The 26,102-nt window shown below is 38.9% G+C and overlaps 1 protein-coding gene across 4 annotated transcripts in view; it reads left to right on the top strand.

The window, feature by feature from the left end:
* Positions 1-26,102, top strand: part of fam126a (family with sequence similarity 126 member A) — a 60,316-nt gene that overhangs the window by 5,293 nt on the left and 28,921 nt on the right. For 3 of the 4 annotated variants that reach the window (XM_020525303.2, XM_048612743.1, XM_048612728.1), the window contains exons 2-8: positions 10,466-10,590; positions 11,762-11,820; positions 17,680-17,781; positions 20,594-20,770; positions 21,998-22,078; positions 23,957-24,072; positions 24,911-25,006. In XM_020525303.2, coding sequence (XP_020380892.2) covers positions 11,770-11,820; positions 17,680-17,781; positions 20,594-20,770; positions 21,998-22,078; positions 23,957-24,072; positions 24,911-25,006 — 623 coding nt within the window. In that variant the 5' untranslated portion in view covers positions 10,466-10,590; positions 11,762-11,769. The remainder of the gene's footprint in view (positions 1-10,465; positions 10,591-11,761; positions 11,821-17,679; positions 17,782-20,593; positions 20,771-21,997; positions 22,079-23,956; positions 24,073-24,910; positions 25,007-26,102) is intronic. The other variant, XM_048612737.1, reaches the window with a different exon arrangement.

Genomic DNA, 26,102 nt, shown 5'->3' on the forward strand with positions numbered 1-26,102 from the left:
CCATAGGTTCACTACCCTCAATCCTCATTTGTTAATTTATGCACCCTCTTACTGAGATTATGCCCTCTGGTCCTACACTCAATGGGGAAGCAACCCGTCTCCCCATCCGTCCTGGAACAGTAAAGTCACCACAGTCTGGGTGACTAAGGATTGCTTTCTCATCAGAGATAAATCACCACCAGTCATCTAACTGGAGGGTTGTGGGTAGTGGTGAGAAGACATTGGTCAGCATTCTGGTTGCCATCCTATTGCCCACTGAACCTGAATGCTAGCTATTGTGATTTAGGCACAAGAAGCCTCAAATACCTACATGCTGTAGCTTTCTGTAATCTTTGGTCATGTAAATAATATTTGAATTCTGTATTCTTCTTGCCAAAGTGCGTAATTTCACATTTTCCCACACTGTATCCTATCTGCCAAGTTCTTTTCTATTTGCATAACCTACATATATCCCTCTGCAGATTCCTTAACATTCTAACTATTTGCTGTCTTACCTAGTTTTGTCATTGTGCATTTGCTTCCATTATCAAAGTCTTTCTTTATAATAATTGTAATTGCAATTTGCTATCCTGGAAATTCCATCCTTATCCTGTCTTCTATTCATTAGTCAATCCTCAATCCACATGAACATTACTACCCCAAGACAATTGCTTTTATCTTAAGTAGCCTTTTGTGTGGTCCTCTATTGAATGTCTTTATGGAAATTCAAAACTACTGGTTCTCCTTTATCCACACTGCTACTTCAAGCTATCCTAAAAGATTCAGCTATGGAGATATGCATTTAAATAAGTTTAAAAACACGTTTGAGAGTTGAAATTCCTCAGCAGAAATGAACAGTAGAATTTGTTGCAAAAGGTAATCGTTCTAAAACGATTAATGTTGGAGACTGCGTTAAGTCCCAGCTTATCTGGTGGTCGTTCAGCTTTGATTGGGGAAATGTGCCAATGAAGATTCATGCCCTCATTGTCTCTGTTCCCATTGCTGTCCCGCAAGAAACTTCTTGCGAAGACAAGTGCATTTTCATGTGACTAACTAGTGGTCCAGCATTAATGACTGTTGACTAAATAGTCTCGCAGACCCAGTGGCCTACAGGGACACAGCAGAAATTCACTGGATTCACAATCCAGAGGTGATGGATTAAAACTATCCCTTGCTATTCATATTTTCTCCAGCAAGTAGCATCTGTTGCTGTGATGCTAGAGGGCCTTTCAGGGTAGAAAGGAGGATTGGTGATGGCATACTACTCCAAACATTAGCGCTTAATATTTGGTTCTGAGAATGTAACATAATTATGGGTGGAATAGAGGCAAAAACACCAGTTCAGTGCAGTTTCTGCACAACCATACTTTTGAATAATCCGATGATTCTTTAATTTCAAATTCTAGCCCATCTTAGTTTTTGTATGATCTGCATTCAAGCTGTTAAAACGTTTCAATTCAAAATGAGGTTTTATTTTTATGTATCTGATAGTTTTAAGAATCTATAATGGCCCAGGCTTGGTGCAGCCACTACAGACTGCTTTGAGTCTCATCTGTTGTGAAATTATTTCATGTGTTTTGCATCTGAATGTATTCTGTGCTCAGTTTCAATGCCAGGCCATAGTGTGGCCACGAGGGCATGGGAGCTACTTATTTCAAAATTTTCAAAGTCACTTTGATTTAAATGACATGTTAACGTGGAATACATATCCTAACTTGTCAGCAGTCTGACCATTCACTAGCCAGTTTTGCTCAAAACTGAAGTTAGAAAAGCTCATTTTCAGTGGTTGGCTTCTTACTTTTGAGTTTAAGATTAGAAAGAGATGAAAATGATTGCTATTTATGCATGTGCTCCCCTACGTTGTATTGGGGTGGGAAGCAAGACGTGGCTCTGGGGGACGGGTATGAATGTAAGGAAGACAACAATCGGACATAATGTAGTCTGGTGAAGTTATGGAATTCAATATTGAGACTGTTTTAGATTGTAAACCGCCTATGTGGAAAATAGGGGGCTGCCCCTTGAGCTTGCTTTATGCTTTGGAACTAGTACCAAGACCAGACTTCAATTCAAGATTGAAAACTGAAACAACTGCGGATGCTGTAAATCTGGAACAAAAACAAAGCTGCTGGAAAAGCTCAGCAGGCCTGGTAGCATCTGAAGGAAAGAGAGTTAACGTTTTGGGTCCGGTGACTCTTCCTCAGAACTCCGTTTCAATTCAAGATGTTAATTGAATTCAGATTCCATGAGTTGTGATGAGGGTTTGAACCCATGACCCTGAAGCATTAGTCTGTGCCTTGATTTAGTAACCAGTTGTTATTGTACTAAGGGAGTGCAAAATGAGCACAATATCACCACTGTTTTAGTTCGAGTCTGAATTGGAAATACTTCAGCGCCTAGAGTATCTGGACCGTAATGTTTAGAATTGAATTCGATTTAACATCTGAAACTTAAAATTCCGCAATCTGTCATGATTGGATTCCCAAGCTGGTTCCCAGAACTCTTTCAAAAATATTTAAGCTTCCGTGAAGAGATCGAATGAATTATATTTAACATCTTTTTATCAAATCATCAGAAAATTTGGCTTAAGTATTTATAAATGGCTGTTAAATCGTTCCTTTTGAATAATTGAAGTTGACCTTGGTTCCACTGTTTTTGATTTTGCTTTTTCACAAATACAGCTGTCCAAACTGTTTAGAATATGTGAATTGGAATTCCAGTTATTGACATCAATGTAGTAACATGTAACTAATTTTCATTGAATGCAACTTCTGTTTAAAATTCCAAAGTGACAGTTTTTTTCATTTAAGGTTTTCCCCCTTTATAGACTGTAGTTACAAGGCCTTCTCAACTTCTTCTTTCAGATTCAGAGTTTAAAGCTGCAAAGCCTGGCCACTTAATATATGGTCAGTAATGCTGCCAAACTTTTATTTAAATGACCCAGTAGCTACATAGTATTCAGTTCCCAGAACATTAGACTTTCAAGTCTCTTCACGATGCCTTTCAGCAAATTAGTGGTCTAATGGAAAAATGTCTGAGATTGTATATCCAATTACAAAACTAGCTTTTAATGATTTATCAATCTCGCTTTATTTTGCAGTAGTAGAGTGTGAGCTATGTGAACAAAGATGGCTGCTGGGAAGAATTTTTTTTCCTGTAAATGAGCAGTTTGTAAATGACCATTTCTGACGTGCTGGTTTGATGGTTTTCAAATGTCCTTTGTGCCGTCACATTGTAAGCTTATTTGCCTATTCCCTATATTTGATGTTATCTATCTTAATACCTTTTTGATTTTTTTTTCTCTTAAAATACTTGTTCATTGTTTACGGGCATCAGTGGCTAGGCCCATCCCTATGATCTGTTCCTTCTTGACAGAAATGAGTCACTCCAAACGGAGTTTCTTCATAGGAAATAAAAGAAAGTAATGTAACTGAACTCACCCAAGCATTTTAAGAGTAGATGGTATGTAATTTGTTAAAAGGTTTAAAAGATTTTGTACTAATTTAACAAATCTAGGGTTGCAAATCTTTGCGATTCATTATCAATCAATGAATTATTTTAAAGGATATGGGGGAATTAATAGTTTAATGTCACTTTGCTATGAACTACACCATTGATTTTGGGTTTGGGGGAGAATGAATGATAACCTGCAAACTGGAGAGAATGGTGTTGCTGATATTTTTAAATAAAATATTTGCTATGTAGTAAATACTTAAAACAATGTCCAATTAATTTATTTTGTGATTTAATGGACTTTGAGCTCTGCCCATGCATGCTCCTGTACAAGCATTGTTGCTGAGTGCATTAACTTGATATGGAATGGGAGGTTATAAACAGGAGTCTAGTCTTTTTCCTGAACTGATTCTGGAGCAGCCAGTTAAATCTCAAACAACCTGTTGCTTTGTTGTGCAAAGGGGAAAAATGGTTAGCAACAAGTGTTGATTTAATGTGTCTCTCCTCCCTGGCTTTGCTATCTTTTGCAAGAACTATTGATTTTTGCAGTCACGGTCGTGATAGATAAAATTTCAACAAATTTGCTTATCCCTATAGCCTTTCCTGTTTATTCACTCAATTTGCATATGTGCAGTCATCTTTTGCATTTTGATACCTGTATAGGCTTTCAATTTAAGCAGGAAAATGTGGTGTGAGATGGCTTTCCAGGTATCAAGTTTGATTGGGATAATACACAAACTGTGAATGATATGTGGAGATGGTGGTGCTTTTTCTCCTTTTTTCTTGGGAGTAGCCATGCGTTGATAGGTTTTTTAACTTCCAGTTTTTTTTTGAAAACTGGATTAAAATGTGCAAGAGCTTTTTAAAACCAATATTTGAAAGGTCTGCTTTCCTTCCACCTGGATCCCTCCCAACTGCACTTGATCTGTTCATAGAGAACTGTCAATGGTGGGATGATCATCCAGAGGATCATTTAGCTGCCATTTCTGCCACCTTCAGCGGGATGCCCCCACCAGACACACATTCTCTCTCTCTTCACCCCCTCCCCCGCCCCCACCAAACCCTTGTCGACATTGGTCGCCTCAATTGCTCTGACCTCACCCATTCCAACCTATCTCCACGTGAAGTTGACAGCACTTTGTGCTGTTAGCTCCAACCTGACTTTGTAATTAAGCATGCTGATAAGGCTGGTGCTGTTGTCGCCTGGCTGCTCCATTGCAGAGGCTGAGCACCAGCTCTCGGGTACCTCCTATCTCCCCCTGGACCATGACCCCACCGTGGAACATCAGGCTGTTTTTGTCCACTGTGGTCACTAACTTCATCTCTGGTGCCTCCAAGCTGATAGTTTCCCAACCCCGCACAGCTCACTTCTACGTCCTTTCTGAAAATCCACAAACAGGCCTGCCAGGACAGACCCACTGTTTCTGTGTGCTCCTGCCCCATCGAACTCATCCTTTCCTATCTCAAATCAATTTTATTTTCTTCCCTTGTCCAGTCCCATCCCACATACACCCATGATTCCTCTGACACTTTAGTTTAAGAATTTCTAGTTGCAGACTCTTCTTGCAGCCTCTTTACCATGGGCATGCAATCCACTTGCATGTCCATCCCACTCCTGGAAAGGTCTCGGGATTCTCTGCTTTTTCCTAGAGCCAAGGCCTGAACTGTCCCCACCCTCCTCCACCCACCTCCTGGCTGAGCTCGTCCTCACCCTGAACAATTTCTCTTTTAAATCCTGTCACTTTCTTCAGGTCAGAGGGCTGGCTATAGGTACCCACATGGGCCCCAATTATGCCTGTCTCTTTGTGGGGTACGTGGAACATTCCTTGTTCCATTCCTACTTTGGCTCCCCACTCCACTCTTTCGGTGGGATATTTGTGATATTGTTGGCACTGCTTCCCTGTCTCGTTTGGAAAAGTTGGTCAATTTTGCTTCCAAATTCCGCCCCACTCTCTCCTTCACCAGGTCTGTTTCTGACTCCTCCCTTTCCTTCCTCGACATCTGTTTCCATTTCTGGGGATAGGCTCATGGCCAATATCTGCTACGGACCCACTAACTCCCACAGTTACCATGACTGTATATCCTCACACCCTGCTTCCTGTAAAGACCCAATTCTGCTCTCCTAGTTTCTCCATCACATCTGTTTATGATGATGCCTACTTCGACAAAGGGACCTCTGAAATATCCACCTTCTTCCTCAACCATAGGTTGACACAGCGTTCAGCCAGGTGAGACCCATCTCCTGCACTTCAATCCTCAACCCCTCTTTTCCCTCCCATGACAGCAATGCAGTCTGTCTTGCCCTCACCTATCATCCCACCAGCATCCACATCCAGAGGATCATTTAGCTGCCATTTCTGCCACCTTCAGCGGGATGCCCACGCCACACACATTCCCTTCCCCTTCCCTCCCTTGTCAGCGTTTTGCAAAGATCGTTCCGTCTGGGACACAGTAGTCTATTCCTCCTTCACTCCCAACACCCTACCAAAGCCCCATGGCCCATCCTGCAACTGCTGAATGTGTAACACCTGCCTGTTTGCTTCCTCTCCCTCAGTATCCAAGGGCCCAAACACAGCTTCCAAGTGAAGCAGCACTTTATCTGTACTTCACTCAATCTAGTCTACCGCGTTTGTTGCTCACAATTGGTCTCCTCCACATTGGGGAAACGAAGCGTAGACTGGTTGACTGGTTTGCAGAACACCTCCTTTCTGTCTGTAAGGAAGACCGAGCTTCCAGTTGCCTGCCACTTGAACACACCATCCTGTTCCCTGGCCAATATCTCTGCCTCAGGCTTGTTGCAGTACTCCAGCAAAGCTCAGTGCAAACTGGAAGAATAGCACATCATTTTCTGATTGGGAATTCTATGGCCTTCTGGACTCGATATTGAGTTTGACAACTTTGGAGCTTGAGGCACCTTTTCCCATGCCCTTACCCCAACCGCCCCACACCATGCCTTGTTATCACGTGGTTTGCTGTTAGTGCCCATTAGTAGCTTGTCATTCTTCTAGGCTGACTGTTATCCACTCTTTTTGTCCAATTGTTCTTCTGTCCTTGGGCACGCTCTCCACCTATCACTTACTCTTTACCCCCTCCCCCACCCTAGCTTCTGCATAAAGTCCAACTTTTTCCCAGCAACTGTCAGTTCTGAGGAAAGCTCACTGCACCTGAAATGTTAACTGACCTCTCCACAGATGCTGCCAGACCTACTGAGCATTTCCAGCAATTTCTATTTTTTGTTGTTGTTTGAAAGGATAACTTTTTTTGAAAGCAAGTAACTTGCCATCCACTGCAGGCATTGTGTAAACTGTTTGAGCAAGCAGTAATTGAAGTTTAAATTGCAAATGATCTGGATTCCAGAGGAGGGGAAAGTAGCTTTTTTTCTTATTAAAACTCATTCTTGGAAATTAACGTACTGGAGCACTCTTCTTGGGTATACCAGACAAGTTGAACTGGTACATATTTATTAGCAAGTTTTACTCTTTATTCTTTTTTTTTTTCTCCAGTCAGTTGGAGGAAGGAGTATACAAATGCAGCTTTTCCAGGCAACAAGAAGTTACTTGATCTATGGACTAGTGACCAATTTAACAATAACAGACCTTTTTTGCCTGCTGAAATCTGTGATTGCATCTCTGGTAACTGAACAGCTTGGACCTGGGAACAAGTTAGAGAAGGAAGTGTTCAGTTCTCCCTACCTCAAGAACAGTCTGTTGTTTTCTGTAGTCAAACTAGCTCTAAACCTGAAGAAAATCAGCTTGCATCTGAGGTCAGAGACTTTGTAATAAGTAAACTGGCCACCTTGTGTTTCTGCCCAAACTGTGGAAGCAACATCTAGAGAAAAATAATTGTAACTGTTTCAGTTGTTTTTTTTTCAATGTGCTGGCCAGTAGAAGAATTATAAAGTTCACATCTGTACATGAAATGATTCAATAGAATTACTTTGAATTAGTAGCGTCTTATGCTGACAGTTTATTGCTGATTACCTGTAGCTGAAGTCAAATTACTTCTGAAATAGAATGCACAGACCAAGAATTACTATCAAAGTCTGAGGGAACTTTGTTTTCTAAAATCGTAACTTTTGTGATGACTCTAGGAATGACTGGGCTTGAGTCATGACAGCCTGGTGTACTGTGCACTTTTGGTCTTTGTATTCAGTGAGGATATACTTGCACTTGAGCCAGTACTGAGAAGGTTCACTAGATTGATCCTTGGGGTGAACAAAGATGAAAACTTGGAGACATCCCCCTCCCTTTGCTATGCCAGCTTCGTATACAAGAGCATTCCTGAGCAAGAAATCCCTGAATATTCTGTCTAGGTAAATCTTGAATTTAGTTGTATCTTCAACTTGCTATATTGCACTTCCTACTCTCTGTGCTGCCTTCTCTAGATTGGGAAGGCCAAATATAGATTGGGTGACTACTTTTGCAGTTCAGAGATAATGCCATCCCAGTACCCTTCCCCCTCCCCATATCTGAAGGGTCCAGACCCAAAATGTCAACTTTTCTGCTCTTCTGCTGCCTGGCATGCTGTGTTCCTCAAGCTTCTCACTGTGTTGTCTCTACTCTGCAGTTCATCCTGTTTAGTCTGCAAGTATGGCCATGAGCTTCTGATAACCACCTGTAATTTTAATTCTGAGACTAACACTCACCCCGACTTCTATGTCCTCTGCCTCCCATACTGTTCTAATGAAGTACAAGACGACTTCAAATTTTGATTTGGCACCACTTCAGCTTTCAGGAATTGACCTGAAATTCAATAACTTCTGAGAACAGCCTTGTACTCTTTAGGCTTTTGGATACGCCATTCCCACCTGCCTTACCATTTGTATTTCCTGTAAACATGCTTTGATTCCTATCTGATTTTGCCGCCTTTCACCTTTTCTCCAACATCGTCGTCTCTTTTTTAAATCATGTTAAATGTTTCTGCCATTGCCCATCACAGATCCTCTTTTCAGCAAAAAGATGGGTGCAGTCTAAGCTTTTCATCTCGTGCTCATCAGAATCAAAGAATAGTAAATGTTCAAGAACAATTTATACTGCTTATTTGTTATCAAGTGGGCTCTGCCTCAGTAGGAGTAGCATATTGTCATGGATAGAAGATTGGCAGCTAATGGGGAGCAGAATAGAGATGCAAGTGTCTTGCAAGGCAGGTTGGAAAGATGTAATAACTGGTGTGCCACAGGGATGAGTGCTAGGACCTCTGTTTGCAGTTTTATGTAAACTTAATCTGAAGAGATGGAAGGATGGCTGCCAAATTTTCTAATCTGTCAGATGATTAAGAAAATAAATTGAATGAGGGTACAAAAATAAAGTGGCTGAAGTGCACAGATGTGGCAAATGAAATATAATGTGGAAAAATGCAAAATTGTCCAATTTAGAAGGAAGAATGACAATCTAAATAGTGAGGTTGTAGAGTCTTGATGTGGAGGGATCTGGTTGTCCTTGTGCATGAATCGCAAAAGCTCAGTCTGTAAGTACAGCTAATTAGGAAAGCTAATAAAATGACCCTGTTTATTACAAGGGAAATTGAGTATACATAGGGAGATAATGCTTCAGTTATAGAACAGACTGGAGAGATTTGCACCTGGTGTACTGTGCACAGTTCCAGTTATTTATATCACTTTCCTGAAAGAAAGTGTGTTTGGAAGTAGTTCAGAGGTTACCAGATTAATACATTTGAAAGGTTGCTTTGAGGAAAGGTTAGACGGTCTGGACTTCTTATCTGCTAGAGTTTCGAAGAGCAAGTGGCAACTCAGTTGAAACATACAGGATTCTGAGGATGCTTGACAGGATGGATATGAAGATGTTTCTTATGGGAGAAGCAAGAACCAGAAGTTGTCATTGGCAACCCCTGATTTTCAAATGTAAAACCTATTGAGCAATGTTTTTCCCCAATGTTGGGTCTCTGGAATCCTTCCTCCAAAGATGTGGAAGTGGAGTCCTTGAATATTTTTAAAACTGGTAGATTTAAGGGGGTTGAAAGTCTATTGGGGGAGGTGCAGATTCAGATTTTGAGGGTGCAAGTGATCAATCATGATCTTAGTGAATGGCAGAGAATTCCCAAGGGGCTGAATAGCTGTCCCTACTCCTCCATGTTCACATGTATGAATATATGGGGTTTCCAACAAGCTTAAATGTGAACACAACTGTTCATTTGCTAAGAGCAAATTACTGCAGATGCAGAAGCTTGTACTGAAAACAAAAAAATGCTGGCAATCAGAAGGTCAGGCAGCAAAAGTAGAGTGTAAGCCAACATTTCGTGTCTAGATGACTCTTCTTCAGAGCTGATGTGGTGTGGAGGGAACAGCATTTATTCAGTAGTTGGAGTGGTGAAGTGCTGGGGGAGAAAGGGTGTTAATAGTTCCGATTAAAGTGACCAGAATGTGAGAATGGCACAACAATGGTGTGTCCAACTGCCAGAACTGAAGGAACAGACAGTCCCATTCCAGTGGGAGGAGGGGAGAGGCCACAGTGACAGAGAATACAACAAATAAAGCTAAAAGAAAATGAGAGAGTTCACAATTTGAAGGTGTTGAACTCCATATTAAGTCCAGAAGGTTGTAAAGATGAAATGTTCCTCCAGTTTGCATTGTGATTCGCTGGCCTGTTACAGCATGTCGAGGATGGACAGGTGGGCATGCAAGCAGGATACTGTGTTAAAATGACTGGCTACAGGCAAGTTGGGCTTCGTGCTTGTGTGGACTGGAGGTGTTCTGTAAAGTGGTCACCCAGTCTGTGTTTAGTTTCTCTAATGTAGAATAGGCCACATTGGGTGTGTTGAATGCAGTAGACCAAATTGGAGGTGGTACAGGTGAAATGCGGCTTCATGCAGGAAGACTTCTGTTTTAAGGCCCTGGAATGGTGAGCAGGGAAGAGATGAAGGGCCATGTGCTGCTCTACTTTTTCTAACTCCAGAAAAGTCACTCGAAACTCTATCCCCTTATGGAATGCTGTGAAAGATGCATTTTAGCACTGAGTTTTGAAGTATTTTTATTCATAGTTTATGTACTTTATAATCAAAAATTGTTTCTTTCTGACAGACTGAATTTAGATAACTGAACCAAATGGTCTGAATGTACCTGCTTTTGAAAATGAAGTTTCTTTGGAACTACACTTCAGTGAAATCCCAGGTTTTTTGAACAGCATATTCCCTCATCCTTCTGAGGTAAGAGTTTTAATTGTATGATGTAGAATGAAAAGAGATTTGTAATTACAAGGTATCAGTTGTCTAATTGTGCAGTGAAAAGCTGGGTGGTTTTCGAACTGCAGTGTCAATCTGAAGATTACACAAGATGTTTCTGAAGTCCTTGGGCAACTTCAAACTTCAGTAAAGATAAAGTACTCATTAGAAGCAGGCTGGCATCCAAAACTCGGTTTTAAAACGTTAGCAGTATTAACGTTGTTGGAGACTTCGGTTTTCTTGGCCACGAGTATTGCCCCACCCCCATGACTAAAGATAGCACATGATACAGCAATAGCAACATTAAAATAACCTTTAATCATGCTTTCTTATGCCATGTGCTATTCTATTGTATTTAATTTTAAGGCTGCAGAAGGACTTTGTAATCTGTATGTTTCTGAAATTGCTTATTTTTAATTCACTTAAAATCTGCCACTATCTGCATGTATTATGCATAAAGCTTTGAGAAAATCGCAGGGTTTACCTGTAACAGATTTACAAGGAATACATTGGGATTATTTAATTTGTTTGTAATGAGTGAAAAGTAACCTTTCACCTTTTGTGGTAATTATTAAAATGTTTGTGCAAGTTTCTAAAATTTGGTGTAACGTTAACCAAGGCTCTTTTAACACTCATTTGAGACAATTCTTCAGAACTGATTTTGTTACAATATATTTCTTGCAGCTAGTGCTTGCACACCTATCTTAATCCAAGGTTTTGCCTTTTGGCCCCCTTGGTTGTTTAATTTATTAGTTGCATTTATGTGCAAACTGTGTTCAGGTATCTGATATTCATCTGTTCTCTCTGGATGTTTGAATGTGTTGACTTTTCGGTTTTTGCTGTGCTGTCTGACTTCTGAGGAAGGGTCCCAACCCAAAACATTAACTTTCCTGCTCCTCTGCTGCCTGGCCTGCTGTGTTCCTCCAGCTCCACATGTTTGCAGCTATTTGGTTTAGTTCCTACCAATATTAAATTAGCTTAAATAAGCAAGGAGCAATAAGGCACTTATTCTGTAATTATGGGACAAGACAAGCAGTTTTGTGTCAAGTTTAAAATTCTTCAAATTTTGCTCCTTTTGTCATGTCTTATTCTAACCTAGCAATTAGGTTAATGCCATTATTTTAAGTGTCATTCTAATTTTGGCTTTTACTTTAAGGTAGAAAGATGTTGGCCACAGACAAAGGAGTGGTTGAGGAGTGGCTTTCAGAGTTTAAGGTACAATTCTCATTATTTTAGTACCAATGTTTAAATAAGTAAATAGTCTAATGTATTTGTCACTATTTTTTTTTCTTAATGTGTAAGTAGCACTGTGTCCACATGTATGAAGTACAGCTTTTCCTGAATGCTGAACTTGGAGAATTTTGGTGTCAAGTGAAGAGGTGCAATATCTTAAGAATAAGAGAGCTGATCTCTAGAGGCATGAATTAAAACTAATTGTTTGATCTATGTAATAACAAGATTCTAAAATGGTGGGGTTGGGGGCTTCTTTCTAAGATCATTTTAGCTGATAGCTTTGACCAGCTGTTTGCAATTTCTGGAGAACCGTGTTAGAAGGAGGTAATGCTAGCAGGAGATCTTACCTTGTTAGATGACCAGCTAAGGAAGACTACAGAGAATTCAAAAAAATTGGTTTTGAATACATTTGTGTAAATGTGCAAAGTATGCTGATTTAATGTTACAAATGCAAGTAGCCATGTGGAAATATGGTTACAGTAGTAAAAATTGAAATAATGTTTCAAAATAGTGAAGATTAGGCACCTAATGTTGAGTAAAGATAGGGAAAGAAAAGGGTATGAGTGCTGATTTAGGGAAGACACTAATGTTGGAAATAGAGGATCTTCATGAGGGTATGTTGAGAAGCAACAAGGGTTTAGTCTGGCTTCCGGTGGGGTGGGGGGGCGACAGGGAGGTAGTTGAGTGAAGAAATTTGTAGGGAATTGAATTGTAAAGAATGGTATAGTGGAGGTATTAATTACCCAAAAAAACTAATAGAAAAGATGAGAGAATTTTAAGTGTACTGGGGAAGTTGACTTCCTTAACCATCATCTCTGTCTAATTCTGAAGAAGATGTGCCAGATCTCATGTTAGAGAATGAAAGCAGGTGGAACAACCGGCTGTAGGAGAATGGTGAATATGGGCAATCATCGTTTCATAACGTTTAGATAAATAATAGAGAAGAACAAGAAACGACCTGAAGTAGAACTTCAGACTTCGAAGTGTGCTAACTTCCAAGGGATGAGAGGCCATTTTATGAAGGTAAAATGAAACCAAGGTTTTAAAGGAATAAATATTTAAGGAGATATTTCAAGTGCATGCTAGGTACATTCCCACAAGGCAGAAATACAGGAGTCAAACCCAGAACTCCTTGCATGAACTAGAGGTAGTGAATATGATGAAACATAAGGTATATTATGGATGAAAGTTGAATTCTTGAAGCACTAACTGGCCATACAAGTTGAAAAGAGAGCGAAGGAAAAATTAAGAAGATCAAACAGAATGAGAATGGCATGCTAGTTAATGCAACTGGATTCCAAAAATCACCTGGTTATCTAAATAGTAAGAAGCGATGTAGTTCCTATTATAGTCCAAGTATAATGTGCACTTAGAGGTTCAGGGCAAGGCTAGAATAGGAGGCTAGGGTACTTTATGTTGGTGCTCACTAAGGAAGAGGAATCTGACAAATTACTAGAAACTGAGGTGGTAGAAATTACCAATAGAGTGAAAATTGATTGGGAGGGTGCACTTCAAAAACTGACTATGCTTGGAGCGAATAGTTTACTTTGTCCAGACAACTTTACTTTCATATCCCCAAACTCTTGATATTGGTATAATAGAGAACAAATTCTTGCTCATATCCTGTATGAGTAACCACTCATTTGAGGTTGTCCTGGTTTCATGTAGTGTGCTGACTATTACTTAACATGATTATTACATCAACTTGAAACTTGTCAGATTACTTCATTTCAAAATTGCTTTAATGCAGTGTTTAGCTTTGCATAATCCTAAGTTTTCTTTTCTTTTCCCACCAATTTACTGAAAATGCATTGTGTTGTGGTGAGTGTTTTTTCCCTTTTTTTAAATAATGACGTCTTTTAAATAATTGACTATGGGAAGGATTTGAAGATAAAGGACAACAGATTAGTAAGAACTGACTTTCACAATAAAGGAATACACCAGCTGAAGAAAGCTGTTGCCTGTGATAATAACTTAAGGCTTTGATTGCTGAATAACTACAATAAGTAGTACATAAATAATCAAGTATTTACTTCCTGCATTGTAATGCCATGCTTTGAATTCAACTAATGTGCAGAATAGGATCTGGCTTAATTTTCCATTTTATAATGGCAGCATTATCAAAAGAGGAATTGCTGGATTGAAGTACTGTTAGAAGGAGAAATTCAGGATCAAAGATGATGTGGGGGCCTACAATTTTTATTGCAGTGGATAACATCAAATGACTTGTGCAGCTTATTTTAAAATCTCCTTTTAAGATAAAGGTTAACCAAAGTTCAAATATATCATACTTCATCACTATCTCTTTGCGGCAAGATTATTCATTCCTAAGGTGCTTCACTTGCTAAATTTCAGCAGTTCTATGATATGTGGTTGGAGTGCGCTAATCCATGTGAGATTTTACTTTTAGGAATTAGCTCCATTACTGGTGATTTTAAAAACAAACATTCCATTGTTGTGTATTCCTGTTGGAACTGCTTTCCCTGGTATTCTGTAAATGTCTTTTTGGATAGTTGTATTTGGCTGTTTGGTTATCTGAAAAACAATACAATTTCCAGGATTGCCTGAGGTATTCATTTTTGAGGGCTGCAATGGCATTGTGACTTCTGGGGGACTACTTAACTTTCGAAGCAGAACTCTTCAATACCACACCTGTCTCTGTGAAATCCTGGTTTTGACACTGATTCACTTTTGATTTGCTCTTAACACGTGTAAGATCTGTCGGAGCACGGCTTATAAGAGGAAATCTGGTGCTGTTATTGCACACCTGTGGTACAAAGCACTCTTGACAATGTTCACCCAGGTCATTTTCTAGAATCCCAACTTCCTAACTTGGTCAATTTTAGAATATAGCTGTTGGTGGGATGGGGGTTGGGTTTATGTTTTGTTTGTTGATGAACATTATTCATCCCTTCTCATGCACCCCCACACGTTGGACAATGTTGGATGCAGGAAGAAGGTGCACGTTCTCGGATATGATTGTCTGGAGAGGGTGTGAACAGTGTTAAGGGCTTGGGGGTTGTTGACTGTTTTGATGGTGGGTGGTGCCAGGAACTGGGGGGAGAGGATGACCATTGAGTCATTGGGGAAATGGCGAGGAAGTGGGCATGTATAAGAAGCTTTTGAGTGTGAACATTGGCAGATGCTGTCTTTGTGAGTCAAGTGGGAACCTGAGATGTTTAGAAACTGCGGTTGAGTAACTGAAGACCGAATTTGGCCCCTCGTGTGTTTTTGTCGAAAGGAGGGATGGTTTCACTGGAACTACGGTTTTGCACAATGCCAGTCCATGTTCTCTGCTCATTGCTGAACTGGTGCTGGCACAGGCTAGTCTAAAGGCTCTAGCATAAAAATAGTAGTGGGCAATTTTAAACTTGGTCCGTGGCATGTGATTCCACACTGCTGACCAGAAGAGCTGGGCTGTCACCTTCATTAGTGCAGGTTTAACATATACTTTTTTAAGCACATTGGAAAAACAGCATGCTGAATTATGAACTGAAAAAGGGTGTTTATTCATGTTATTTTCCCAGATGCAATGTACAGTCGGTGTATTTCACTCTGTTCGGCTCGCACACTTAGCTAGCCACAATTTTTCATTTTGTGCTGTTTTAACCTGCTGCTAAATTTGTTGATCCTCCAAAATCTAGGGTTGGAACCTACATTTATGTGATGGCTGTTAATGTGTTTTTTTTTTTTTATTTTAAACTAATCAGTCTATAGAATGTAACCATGATGTTGTCATTTGCACCAGTCTCTGACATGGAGACAGTTGCACAATATTTCTATAACTAGAACTGGTTCTGAATTTGGTACGGTTGTGGACCAGGTCAATTAGATTCTATTTTGTTTGTTTCTTTTCACTTAAAGCTCAACAAAAATTTAAGCGGTGACCAATATGTACAGTTAACTGTATCGTGCACGGTAGGTTTTTATCTGGATAAATACTGATGAGGTCATAAGAGCTCCCCTACCTTTCTAAGAATACTATTATGGTATGGGATATTTTTGTGTCCTCCTAAGAGTCTAAAAAACAGCAAAGCTGACGATACTGCATACACTTAGTACTACGTTGGGTCTAAAAAGGCCGGTAAACTGGGGAATTTTATGTACTTGATAAAATCTTTAACTTTTGTGATGACTTCATGAGTAGTGGGGCTTGATTTTCAGTGTGCTACCCCAGAGGTATAACGTAACTTTGAACACATCTAGGTTTATCTTTGACTCCTGTTCTAATTAGAACAGACTCAACTTATGTGTTCGTCTGTGCCATTGTCTATTTCCATACTCACTGGCATACAGCACCAGGGCGTCTTATGTTTTAATTCATTTCTTTGTTCCATAAAACCTGGCGAAAGCTTCTCATCCCTCTTTCTGCCTGTGTCACCAGTGCCCTCTGCTTAGTAATGACCTTGCCTTCTGATGCTCTGCATCCACGTACTTCCCTGAAATCACATCTGCAACAGTGGAAATACATGTCTGGGTCAATTGATTGAGTCAAGAACATGATCAGTGATGTAGAATCCCAGTGATGATACAAGGTATACTGTGTACCTATTGTTCTTTTGTCATCTGGCATTTCTTGTGTTCCAGAGTTGAGTTGATGATCCATACTGGTATTCTACATTTTCAGATTTTTATCCTTGAAATAATTCTGGGTTTTAGTACTTTCAAAGTTCTTTAAGAGTTTATTTTAAACCATTTAGTATGAAGTGGGTGATCTGTTGCATTCTACTGCATGGGAACTGGCTCAAACTCTGGATAGACATGACACTGTTCAAGTTGTCTTAGGAAGAAGAAAATTGTTGTTCATAAGTTAATTAAGGGCCTAGATCAAACTAAATTCATGAAGCAGGAAATGTGATGAAGATATATATATATATATATCTCCTTTTCTACTTTTGTATCTTTTCATTCTTCTCTTATCACTTGCTCACTTACACCTTTTTTCTGTTTGTATCTCACCGTACCAGTCTGTTCACTCTTTTTTGTTGTAAATCTCTGGTTTTCCCAATGGGTGCAGAAATGGTTAGTCAGTTAGTTATGGGAAAGGGATTCTTCCTGAAGGTTTTCTGGATCTCTCTGGCTACCTTCCAAAGTGCCCTAATCCTGCACTGCAAATAGTATTTATCTAAACCCACACTTCTGCTCAATGTTGGTATGTTTTGGAATTGAGGAGAAACATTGAATTATGAAATCTTGAAATTAGTGTAGAAGGAAGCACTGTGGTTTAAGGCCTGCAACTCAAAGGAGTGATTTTAACTTGCTTTTTGTATTTCATATTCAATACTTTTGCATTTTAAATGGACCTGTTTGAAAGAAATGCGGGAAAAAGAGAATTTTCCAATCACCAATTGCAGTGTGCAATTTTTTGAGCATTTTATATCCTCTATTGAACATTCACTTGTTTGACTCCTTCAGTTAAATTTCTCTCATTGACATATCTCATTAACTAATATGATTATTAATCCAGAAGCAATTTATATGGTGTTGATTTTTTCTGGATTGTGGTTTATTTGCAATTGCTAATTTGTCTCCATATACAGCTATATTTGTGATCATTAGGCATCTTAGATGCTAGGAAACTAGAACTATATGTAGAGATACTACCAAGTTCTAGCAACCTTGTTTTTAGTAGTGGTCTGTTCAAGTGGAGTGGTGAAACCAGAACGATTTGGATATGGCCACATCCTGTTGTAGCAGTTAGATGGAGCATAATTAACTAACTCTCACTGTTTATGTATTTCTCAAAAAAAATTAAAAGCCTGTTTTTAATACAATTAAAATGGAATCCATTTCACAATATTTGTAATTTTAAAACTGACTTTTTTTACTTTTGATTTTTAGACTCTGCCTGAGACCTCCATATCCAGCTATGCTTCAAGTTTAAAAGGCAAGAGTAGCCTGGTTTCGGAATTATACACAGTCATCTGTGAGCCACATAGTGAGGTAGGAATTAAAAATAAAAATTGATAAGGCTCACTTGCACAACATGCTTTGGATTTTCTGCCATATTCCATGTTTCTTCCAACTGTAAGATTGTTTTCATAAGACTGACTAAAAGTCCTGCTTCTGATCACCATTCTTATTTCCTGTTTAGGCTCGGCATTCATTGTTACTTGTGTATGTCTGAAGTGGCTTTGGATGCTTTACTACGTTAAAGCCACAATATAAATGCAGGTTATGCAGGGCAACTTCCTCATCGTTTAAATTCTGGTTACAAACCTCAAAGTCTTTGGGAATCCATTTCTTCTTTCTTTTTTCTTGTTACATCCAACACAGGCAATCTTGTCACCTCCTTTTCAGTGTGGGCCTTTTTGGTTCTAATTCTGCAAGATCTGCGCATCTTGGCTCTGCCCCCATATCCTGAGCCAAATACCTAGACCCTTTTGGATCTTTCTGTCTTGATTCCTGCTGTTTGTTTGTGTTGGGCCTCCTTCCTTTCTTCACTACTCTGATAAATTGCCTGACCCTTCCTGCTGTGTTTCTAGCTAGACCTTATTCCTAATCTGCATGCTGTCCCTTGGCAGTGTGATACCATTGCATGCTGTGGACTCCACATTCTGATTTCCATCACCCCTTGACTCCTGTCTCTGATGTCAGACTGCCCTGTATCCTGTCAATTGGCCATGCCATTTCTTCGAACATTAGGAATACAAATCAGGAAATATTTCTTTGCTACAAATTCTATTCTTTCCCTTTCCATTATCTTCAATTGAACCAGACTGATGGTACTTTTAGTTCCTTTATCCTCTCATCTCAACACTGAAGGCTTCCATCTCTAATATTGGCTTTCAGTCCTGTCACAGCTGATCTGCTGTGCTTTCCTGGTTGACTTTATCCTCCATGTTCTGTAAACTTCAGCTGGTCTGAAACTCTATTTTATATTCATCAATTCTCCTCAATTCAGTTATCTTTGTTATTTGACTCCCAATCCCCCAGTGTGTCCATTTTAAAGTTTGCCTTCACCTTGCTGTCCTTCATTTGAGATTGTCCAGTCTACCTATTTTGTTTTGAACAAAGCTTTGGTCTTTTCCTCGTAAATTTCTTCTTTTTGTTTTCACTTTTTTGTCTGATTTACATTTCTGAAATGCTTTGGTGTTTTGTTCCAGCTTGAACATCCTATATCAATGCAAATTGTTGGTTCATTACAGCTGGAATGGTTTACGGTTATTCATTTTTATTTTTATTGTTCTACAATCAACTTTAATTTCATGGCCTAACGTATTTCTCCTCTACCATAACCATCTAAAAGTAGGTGACCTTGTCAGTGTGATTTCCAGGAAAACATGTAGATTGAGATTGGTCAAATCTCAGTGAGTTGCCATCCTGGTGAGGTTATAGCACAATATTACACACAAGGTACTGGAAGCAGCATGTGAAAAAGAACTAAACAGTGCCCATTGCCAGTGGATCAGATTAAAGCTCTGCAATTATACCACATTAAGTTGTAAATGATGTACGATTAAACACCAATGGAAGAAGACTTCACAGCACATGAGCACAGAAGACAAATGCCACGTTTGTGATCTCTTTTTGCTGCCTGCTAAGGTCCTCCATGTCATAAATACTGGCCTTCAGCTATTTTGGTTCATTCCAGGCATCATTTGGCTGTGTCTGGCATCAAGGAAGCTTGAGTAAAATTGGCTGGCATAAGGTCAGAAATGGAAATGTTCACTGATTATTGCACAGTGTTCACTGCCACTCTTTACTTCCCAGTCACCGGAGCAGTGTCTCTCTCTCCAAATGCAGCAAGCCCCAGAAAACACGAGGCTTGGACTGAAAAGTTGTAAGTAACGTGCATGCCTCAAGTAACAGGCAATGACCACCTCCATTTCATCTTCATTGGCACTGCCATTGCAGAATTCCTCATCAATATTCTGCAACTTAATTAACCAGAAATTCTTCTAGATGAGGGATATAAATACTGTGACTAAAAAACAAAAGTCACAGCTTTGAATTCTGCGGTGGCTGACTCACCTGACTCCTTAAAGCTTGTCGGCTATCTGTGGGGCGTAAGCCAGGAGTGTGGTACTTGCCTGGATAAGTGTTCAAAGTTCAACGCTGTTCTAGGCTGATTTAGCGTCCCAACCTCGCAACTGTTGTAAAGCGGCAGCAGTGTGTACCAGGGACTAAATGCATTGCAGCACTTGCCAAGACTACTGTGATGTTACCTTCTAAACCTATGATCTCCACTATCTAGAAGGTTTGTGCTTACTAGATGGACTGTAGTATTTGAGACTTTCCCATTCCCAATGGCCCTCAAGGTGGTGGTAACAAATCGGAGACAACATTTTGGCTCCAGTGACCAAAGGGTCACCAGACCTGAAATGTTAACTCTGATTTTCCTTCATGGATGCTGCCAAGTCTGTTGAGTTTTTCCAGCAACTTCTGTTTTTGTTCATAATCTACAAACGGTCTGGTTAGCACTGTTATTTTCCTAAAGCAGTGGAACTTTTAAATATGAGGATGGTCTGCTCTTGTGAGAAAAGTGACCAAGGTAGAACTTGTCATGGTGCTAAATTTGTAAGTAACTGTTCCTCTAAGAAAGCGCCAACTGCTTTACAATAAATGGAGCTTTCAGGATCAACCTCTTAATTGTTTACCAAAGTCAAAGGATGCAAGGATTCTGTAAGATGAATAGGGTGCTAACATAAGTTTAAAAAACTGTGCTGTATTGATTTCATGACTTATGTCCTTGTTATTTCATAAAATTATCTTAACATTTTCTGGAAAAGTTCACATTTTATTTTGACTTTAGTTGCTGGAGCCAGTTTGCCACCAATTGTTTGAATTTTATCGCACTACTGAGGTCGAGCTGAAAAGATTCACGTTACAGTATCTTCCTGAACTTGTGTGGAGTTACCTTTCCGTGATAACAAAAGATATGCACAGTAGTGGCTGCATTGAGGCACTCCTCTTGGGCATCTACAATTTGGTATGTAGTAATAAATATTCTGCCATAATATATTAATTGACAATGCAATTTGTTTTAAGATCTCTGAGCAAGACATAGACATTTAGAAAGTCCTTTTGTTTCTGCCCAATGGATATACTTGTCAAGTTACAACCTATGTAACAGTGGCTCATATATTTAAAACAAAAATCGTTTGGTGTCTGAATTTCTTAAAGCTAAATTTAGACAGTGAACATTCAGTGCAATCCCAAATTGGAAGTAAGTGATGAAATTAACTGCCATCGAAGGAAGCCTGCCACCATTGTTTCCTCCTTTTGAGAAAAGCAGCCACAAATCATTGGAGTGGTTATCAAATTCCTTCTACAAGCGAATGTAGCTTTAACTAAAAGTCGACCTTTACTCCAGGACATCAGAGTCCAGATTGTTGATTCTATAGAGCTGAGAATTTCAGGCAACAATGGACAGAAAATTGCGGGTATGCACGTTCAGCTGCATCAGTATATATAAAATCAACATTGGTTTAAATAATTCAGAGTTCATTTGTGAACCTGTATACAATATTTCAATCGTTGGTGAACTATACAACTTTAAACGGAAAAGGCTTATTGTTTTGTCCACCTGCCCTGCTAAATAAGCCAGCATTTAAGTTATTTAACAATGTTTGTGGTTTACTGTTCCTAAAGTAAAATTGTGTAGTTTTTGTTGGGCAAGGTTAATGTTTAATGATATTAGCATCATTATTAATACTGTTATTGGCATCTACTTAAAATTAAATTCATGGTACAGGAGATGTTTGCAGATTGCAGTCCTGACCAATTCATTGACAAATTGTTCATAGCCTCATGAACATAGTTGATTGCCATGAGTTTCAGGAATTACTGCGTTCTGCATTGTCGAAATGAATTAAATTTATTTTTGAAAATGTAACAGGTAAAATGTGATGGAAATGTGAAGAAATATACAGGAGTGGAACTAAGTTTGCTCCTGTGGAGACCTGGCACAGACTCTTAGGACCAAATGGCTACCTTCTGTGCTTTAACTGTTCTAATTCTGTGAAATACTCAGCAGGTCTAGCTGCATGTCTGAGAAGGTGAACAGCGTTGACATTTCAGCTTGATGACATTTCATGAGAATCTGAATTTGAGAAATGTTTTTAATCCCTAAGCGAATAGCTTGTTTATTTATTATTTGGTTTAGAAAACCAAATTGTTGCCTAAATCAGGATTAAAGCTTTAAATTTTTTTCCAGGAAATTGCTGATAAGGACGGGTGTAGCAAAGTGCAGACTTTTACGATCCCATCTCTTTCAAAACCTTCTGTGTATCATGAGGTAGGATATCTATTTTAATGTGTCCTTCATACATTTTGGTAAATCACAGGCATTTTACTAAAGACACTGGTCACTTGTTTGAAATTACTGAAACATAAACATGAAAATGCTTTCAATTTTAGTAAGCAGAGTTTTTTTGGCATTTTTAAAAGATGTTTGTTTTAAATCAATTGCTTTTGCAAAGCAGAGCTAAATGTAAACCATCTCTTAATGCAGTATTTTGCAACACAAATATGGTGCTGTATAAATAAATGCTGTTAACCTACCGTCCACTTATTATGAGCTTTGTAAAGCAGGGGAGGAACTGGAATAAATACGCCTTCAAACCTTCTGGCAGAGTGCATTAAATTCATCCACGGTGTGTCACTTTATTTCTCTCTCCAGAGAGGAACAAATGCCACTTAAGGTTCATGTCCTGAATGCTAACCACCAAATTCTGGAGATTGCCCAACTGAATAGCCTAATCCTGCTTTCTCCCCGTAACCTTTTGGTCCCATACACCCCAAGTGCTATATCTAGTCCTCTAGTCACCTCTTGAATACATTCAATATTTTGGCATCAACTACTTCCTGTGGTAATGAATTCCACAGGCTCACCACTTTGGCGGATCAGACTCGAATGGCCGCCTCCTATCTTCTAAATTTCTACGATAAACATACATGTTACTATGAGGGTGGTGGTGAGGTGACTGGGGATGATGGCTCCCAAAAAATTCATTGATGTTTGCTGCTTGCTGCCTCAGAGGCCTGACATCAATATATTGTATTCCTCATGCCTGTCCTTTCTGATATAGAAATGACTACATGTTCAAATTTATAGACATTATGATGTTAAATCTGTGCCTATTTACCACTTAAGCCAAACTATTCCTTATGGCCCATAAACTCTCTCTTTTTAATATCAGAGCTAATAATCTGTAAAACATTTTTTACTGTGTTCTTCAATCCTCATCTTAAAATAACTATCTTAAAATTATATAATTATAGGAGGATAAGTAGGCCATTCAACGCATTGTGTGTCTGCTGTGCTGTTCAATGGCTATTCTAATATTCCTCAACTCCACTTTTGTCCTAGCCCCACAGCCTTGATTCACTTGCTGATTTTTAAAAAAAAAAAAAAAAAAAATCTCTCAACCTTGAATATATTTAATGACACAGCCTTGACAACCCCCGGTAAATAATTTCTCAGATTTACTACCATCTGAGAGAAAAGAATTCCTCCTCACCATCTGTCCTAAATGGGTGATCCTTTACTCTGAGATTTTGCCTTCTGATCATAGGTTCTTTCACAAGGGGAAACACTCTACATCTATCCTGTCATGCCTCCCCTAGTAATCATTGTATGCTTCAATAAGGTCTCCTCTCATTCTCGGAAACTCCAATTGCTATAAGCCAAATCTACTCAAAATGTTACCTAACTGCTATCTCTCAACTTCCTTCAAAAATAAGGATTATAATCAATATACTCCTGGATTGAGGTGAAGAAAATACAGAAAATTATTATGTAACTGTTTACTTAATCTAGAAAATAGGAAAAGATCAAATTAAGGAGTTTGAGCATTTTAAAGACTTTATCACAATACAGGTGCATAATGACTTAATTCTGATTATTTTTGAAAAAGTTTCAAGATACCACTGGAGAACATGACGTCCCAGAGTAATACAACTCCTGGTTTGTTTTCCTTCCCAAAACGTTGATTGAGAGCTCATCGACTGGGCTCAAATGACTTTCTTACAATTCCCTGGCATGACATTTTTGTGACAATAAGCTATGCTGCCTTGTTCATGTTCCTGTACAAAATGTTGTTCAAAATATATTTTTTCATGTCCACGTTTTGTTTTTGTATTTTTAATTATCGTTTTTCAAATGGTGCTTTAGCCTTCTAGTTTTGGTTCTATGGCACTTACGGAGGGTGCTTTATCTCGACATGGCTTGACAAAAGTTGTACATAGTGGACCGTACTGTCAAAGGGAAACATTTACAGCACAAAACAGGTCAGATGTTAACTGGACTGTAGCTGTTTGAATTTGTAATATAGTTCTAATAAATAATCAATGTGTTTGTTTTTTTTAAAATTCTGTTCTGAAAATTGAACTACACTTTCATACTTTGAAATTTTATTGGTTTTAAAAAAAATTGAGGTAGTAAATAGACTAAATTGCAGACTGTAGTTTCTTAAAGATCTAATTTCAAAGAATGCTCATTAATTATAATACATATAGTAGTCAGTTGGCATACTCTACCTCGCAACAACCAAATAGCTGAGAATCTGTTTATGAATTCATTTGATGGCAAATTAAATCAATTGGTAACTTCATTTCTTAGCTCAACAATTAACCATGGTCTCAATTATTTGAACTAGTAATGCTCAGTTTCTGTTTTTAACAGTTAGTAAAATTGCTGATGGGTGTACCAAATGATGTCAATCATGATCCAGATAACTGTTGAATGTTAGTTTGGGCCAATGTCACAACTAAGGTGTAGGACTTTAGTCTGGTTTTTTTAATCGCTGTCCATTTATCCTGAACAAGGTAGACGACAAATAGTTTAAGCTTGACACTTTGAGTTAATTGAATGAATGGTAGTTAAAATAACCATTGGTACAGTTACAAATCTGACCTTGATTTTATCTTCATGAAGTACTGAAATGCTGTTTGAAGATTGTGGGGAGGAGCAGAAAAATTGCAAAATAATTGAGTAATTATGTAATGCAAAGTAAATTGGTGTTTTATTGTTTGAAAAAACTGGGTATGGGAAATTTCAAAACTTGTACTTGTGCTTTCTGATGCCCTTTTTTAAAATTAGATTAATTTTCCTCTACTTATTAAACAGGTTTGAAGTGTTGACATTCCTATTTCTCTGTTATAATGCATCAATAATCTACATGCCTTCTCAGTCACTGCGCTCTCTGTGCCATACATGTTCCAGGTGAGATTCAGATGATTCATAACTCTCTCCAAATCATGTTGAGCAATACTATATTTTAAATAAAGTTTTCTTAAGAATTAACAACAAATGCACTTTTGGATTGGTCTGTCCCAGTAATATTGAATGGTAATTTCAAGCCTCCAAAACACGTGGGTTTGGGGTCAGACGTTAAGATCTGAAAAAGGAATCCAAACTAACTATCTTGGAATTTAATGTGGACAGCTGATCAACTTGTTATGAGGAGGCAAGGTGGTCATTAAAATCTTTAAGGAAGGTACATGCTTTCATGTTAGGTGTTTCTATTTTTAATTACTGAAGTGGGTTTTCTTGGGGCCAGAGAAACCTAGCACAAGGAAAAGTTGACTCCATTGGTTAAGTGCCCTTTTTAACAAGACTGTTGGTTTGTAGGCCAGGAGGTGTTGGTGTTTATTCCTGAGACTGACTTTTAAAACTTCTATTTTGTCTAATTGCTCCACAATTTTCTCCTGTGAATGTTGCCCCAACCACCTGCTGCTAACCAAATAAAAACCGAAAGAACTGCAGAAGCTGGAAATCACCCTTCGCTAACCTCTCTGCTCTCTGATTCTTCCCTCATTTGTACCTCCTGATCTTTTGATTTTGATTTGAATCTTCCCGCATGCCTCCTGCCTTCCCTCTTCTCTCTTTCATCTCCCCGCATCCTAACCTTGCTCACTCTTTCTCTCTCTTCGCCTCCTCTTCCCCCACCCTCACGTTTGGCTCAGATTTCTGATCTTCAGGTGCCTCCTGAGCTCTGTTTCTACTGCTGATCATTCTTGCTGTTTTGGCACAACTTTCTATTTTTCGCTTGTCCTTCTCTTGCTTGCACTTGCTTATGAGGAGTGAGCTCCACATTCTCTCTACTTTAAAGAAATTTCTACTGAATTCTTTCTTGAATTTATGGATTCCTCAAGTTCATGGTCACTGATTTTGCATTCTCCAGAAGTGGAAACATCTACCACTTCCAACCGAATATAATTTTCGGAGGACTGTATGAGGTCACATCTCTTGTTTTCGAGAGAAACTCTCCTCAGTCTGTACAATAATTTTAAAGTTTTATCCGTACAAGTTCTGACAT

The sequence above is a fragment of the Rhincodon typus genome, chromosome 2, assembly GCF_021869965.1.
Source record: "Rhincodon typus isolate 14 chromosome 2, sRhiTyp1.1, whole genome shotgun sequence".
In the NCBI taxonomy this organism is placed as follows: Eukaryota; Metazoa; Chordata; class Chondrichthyes; order Orectolobiformes; family Rhincodontidae; genus Rhincodon; species Rhincodon typus.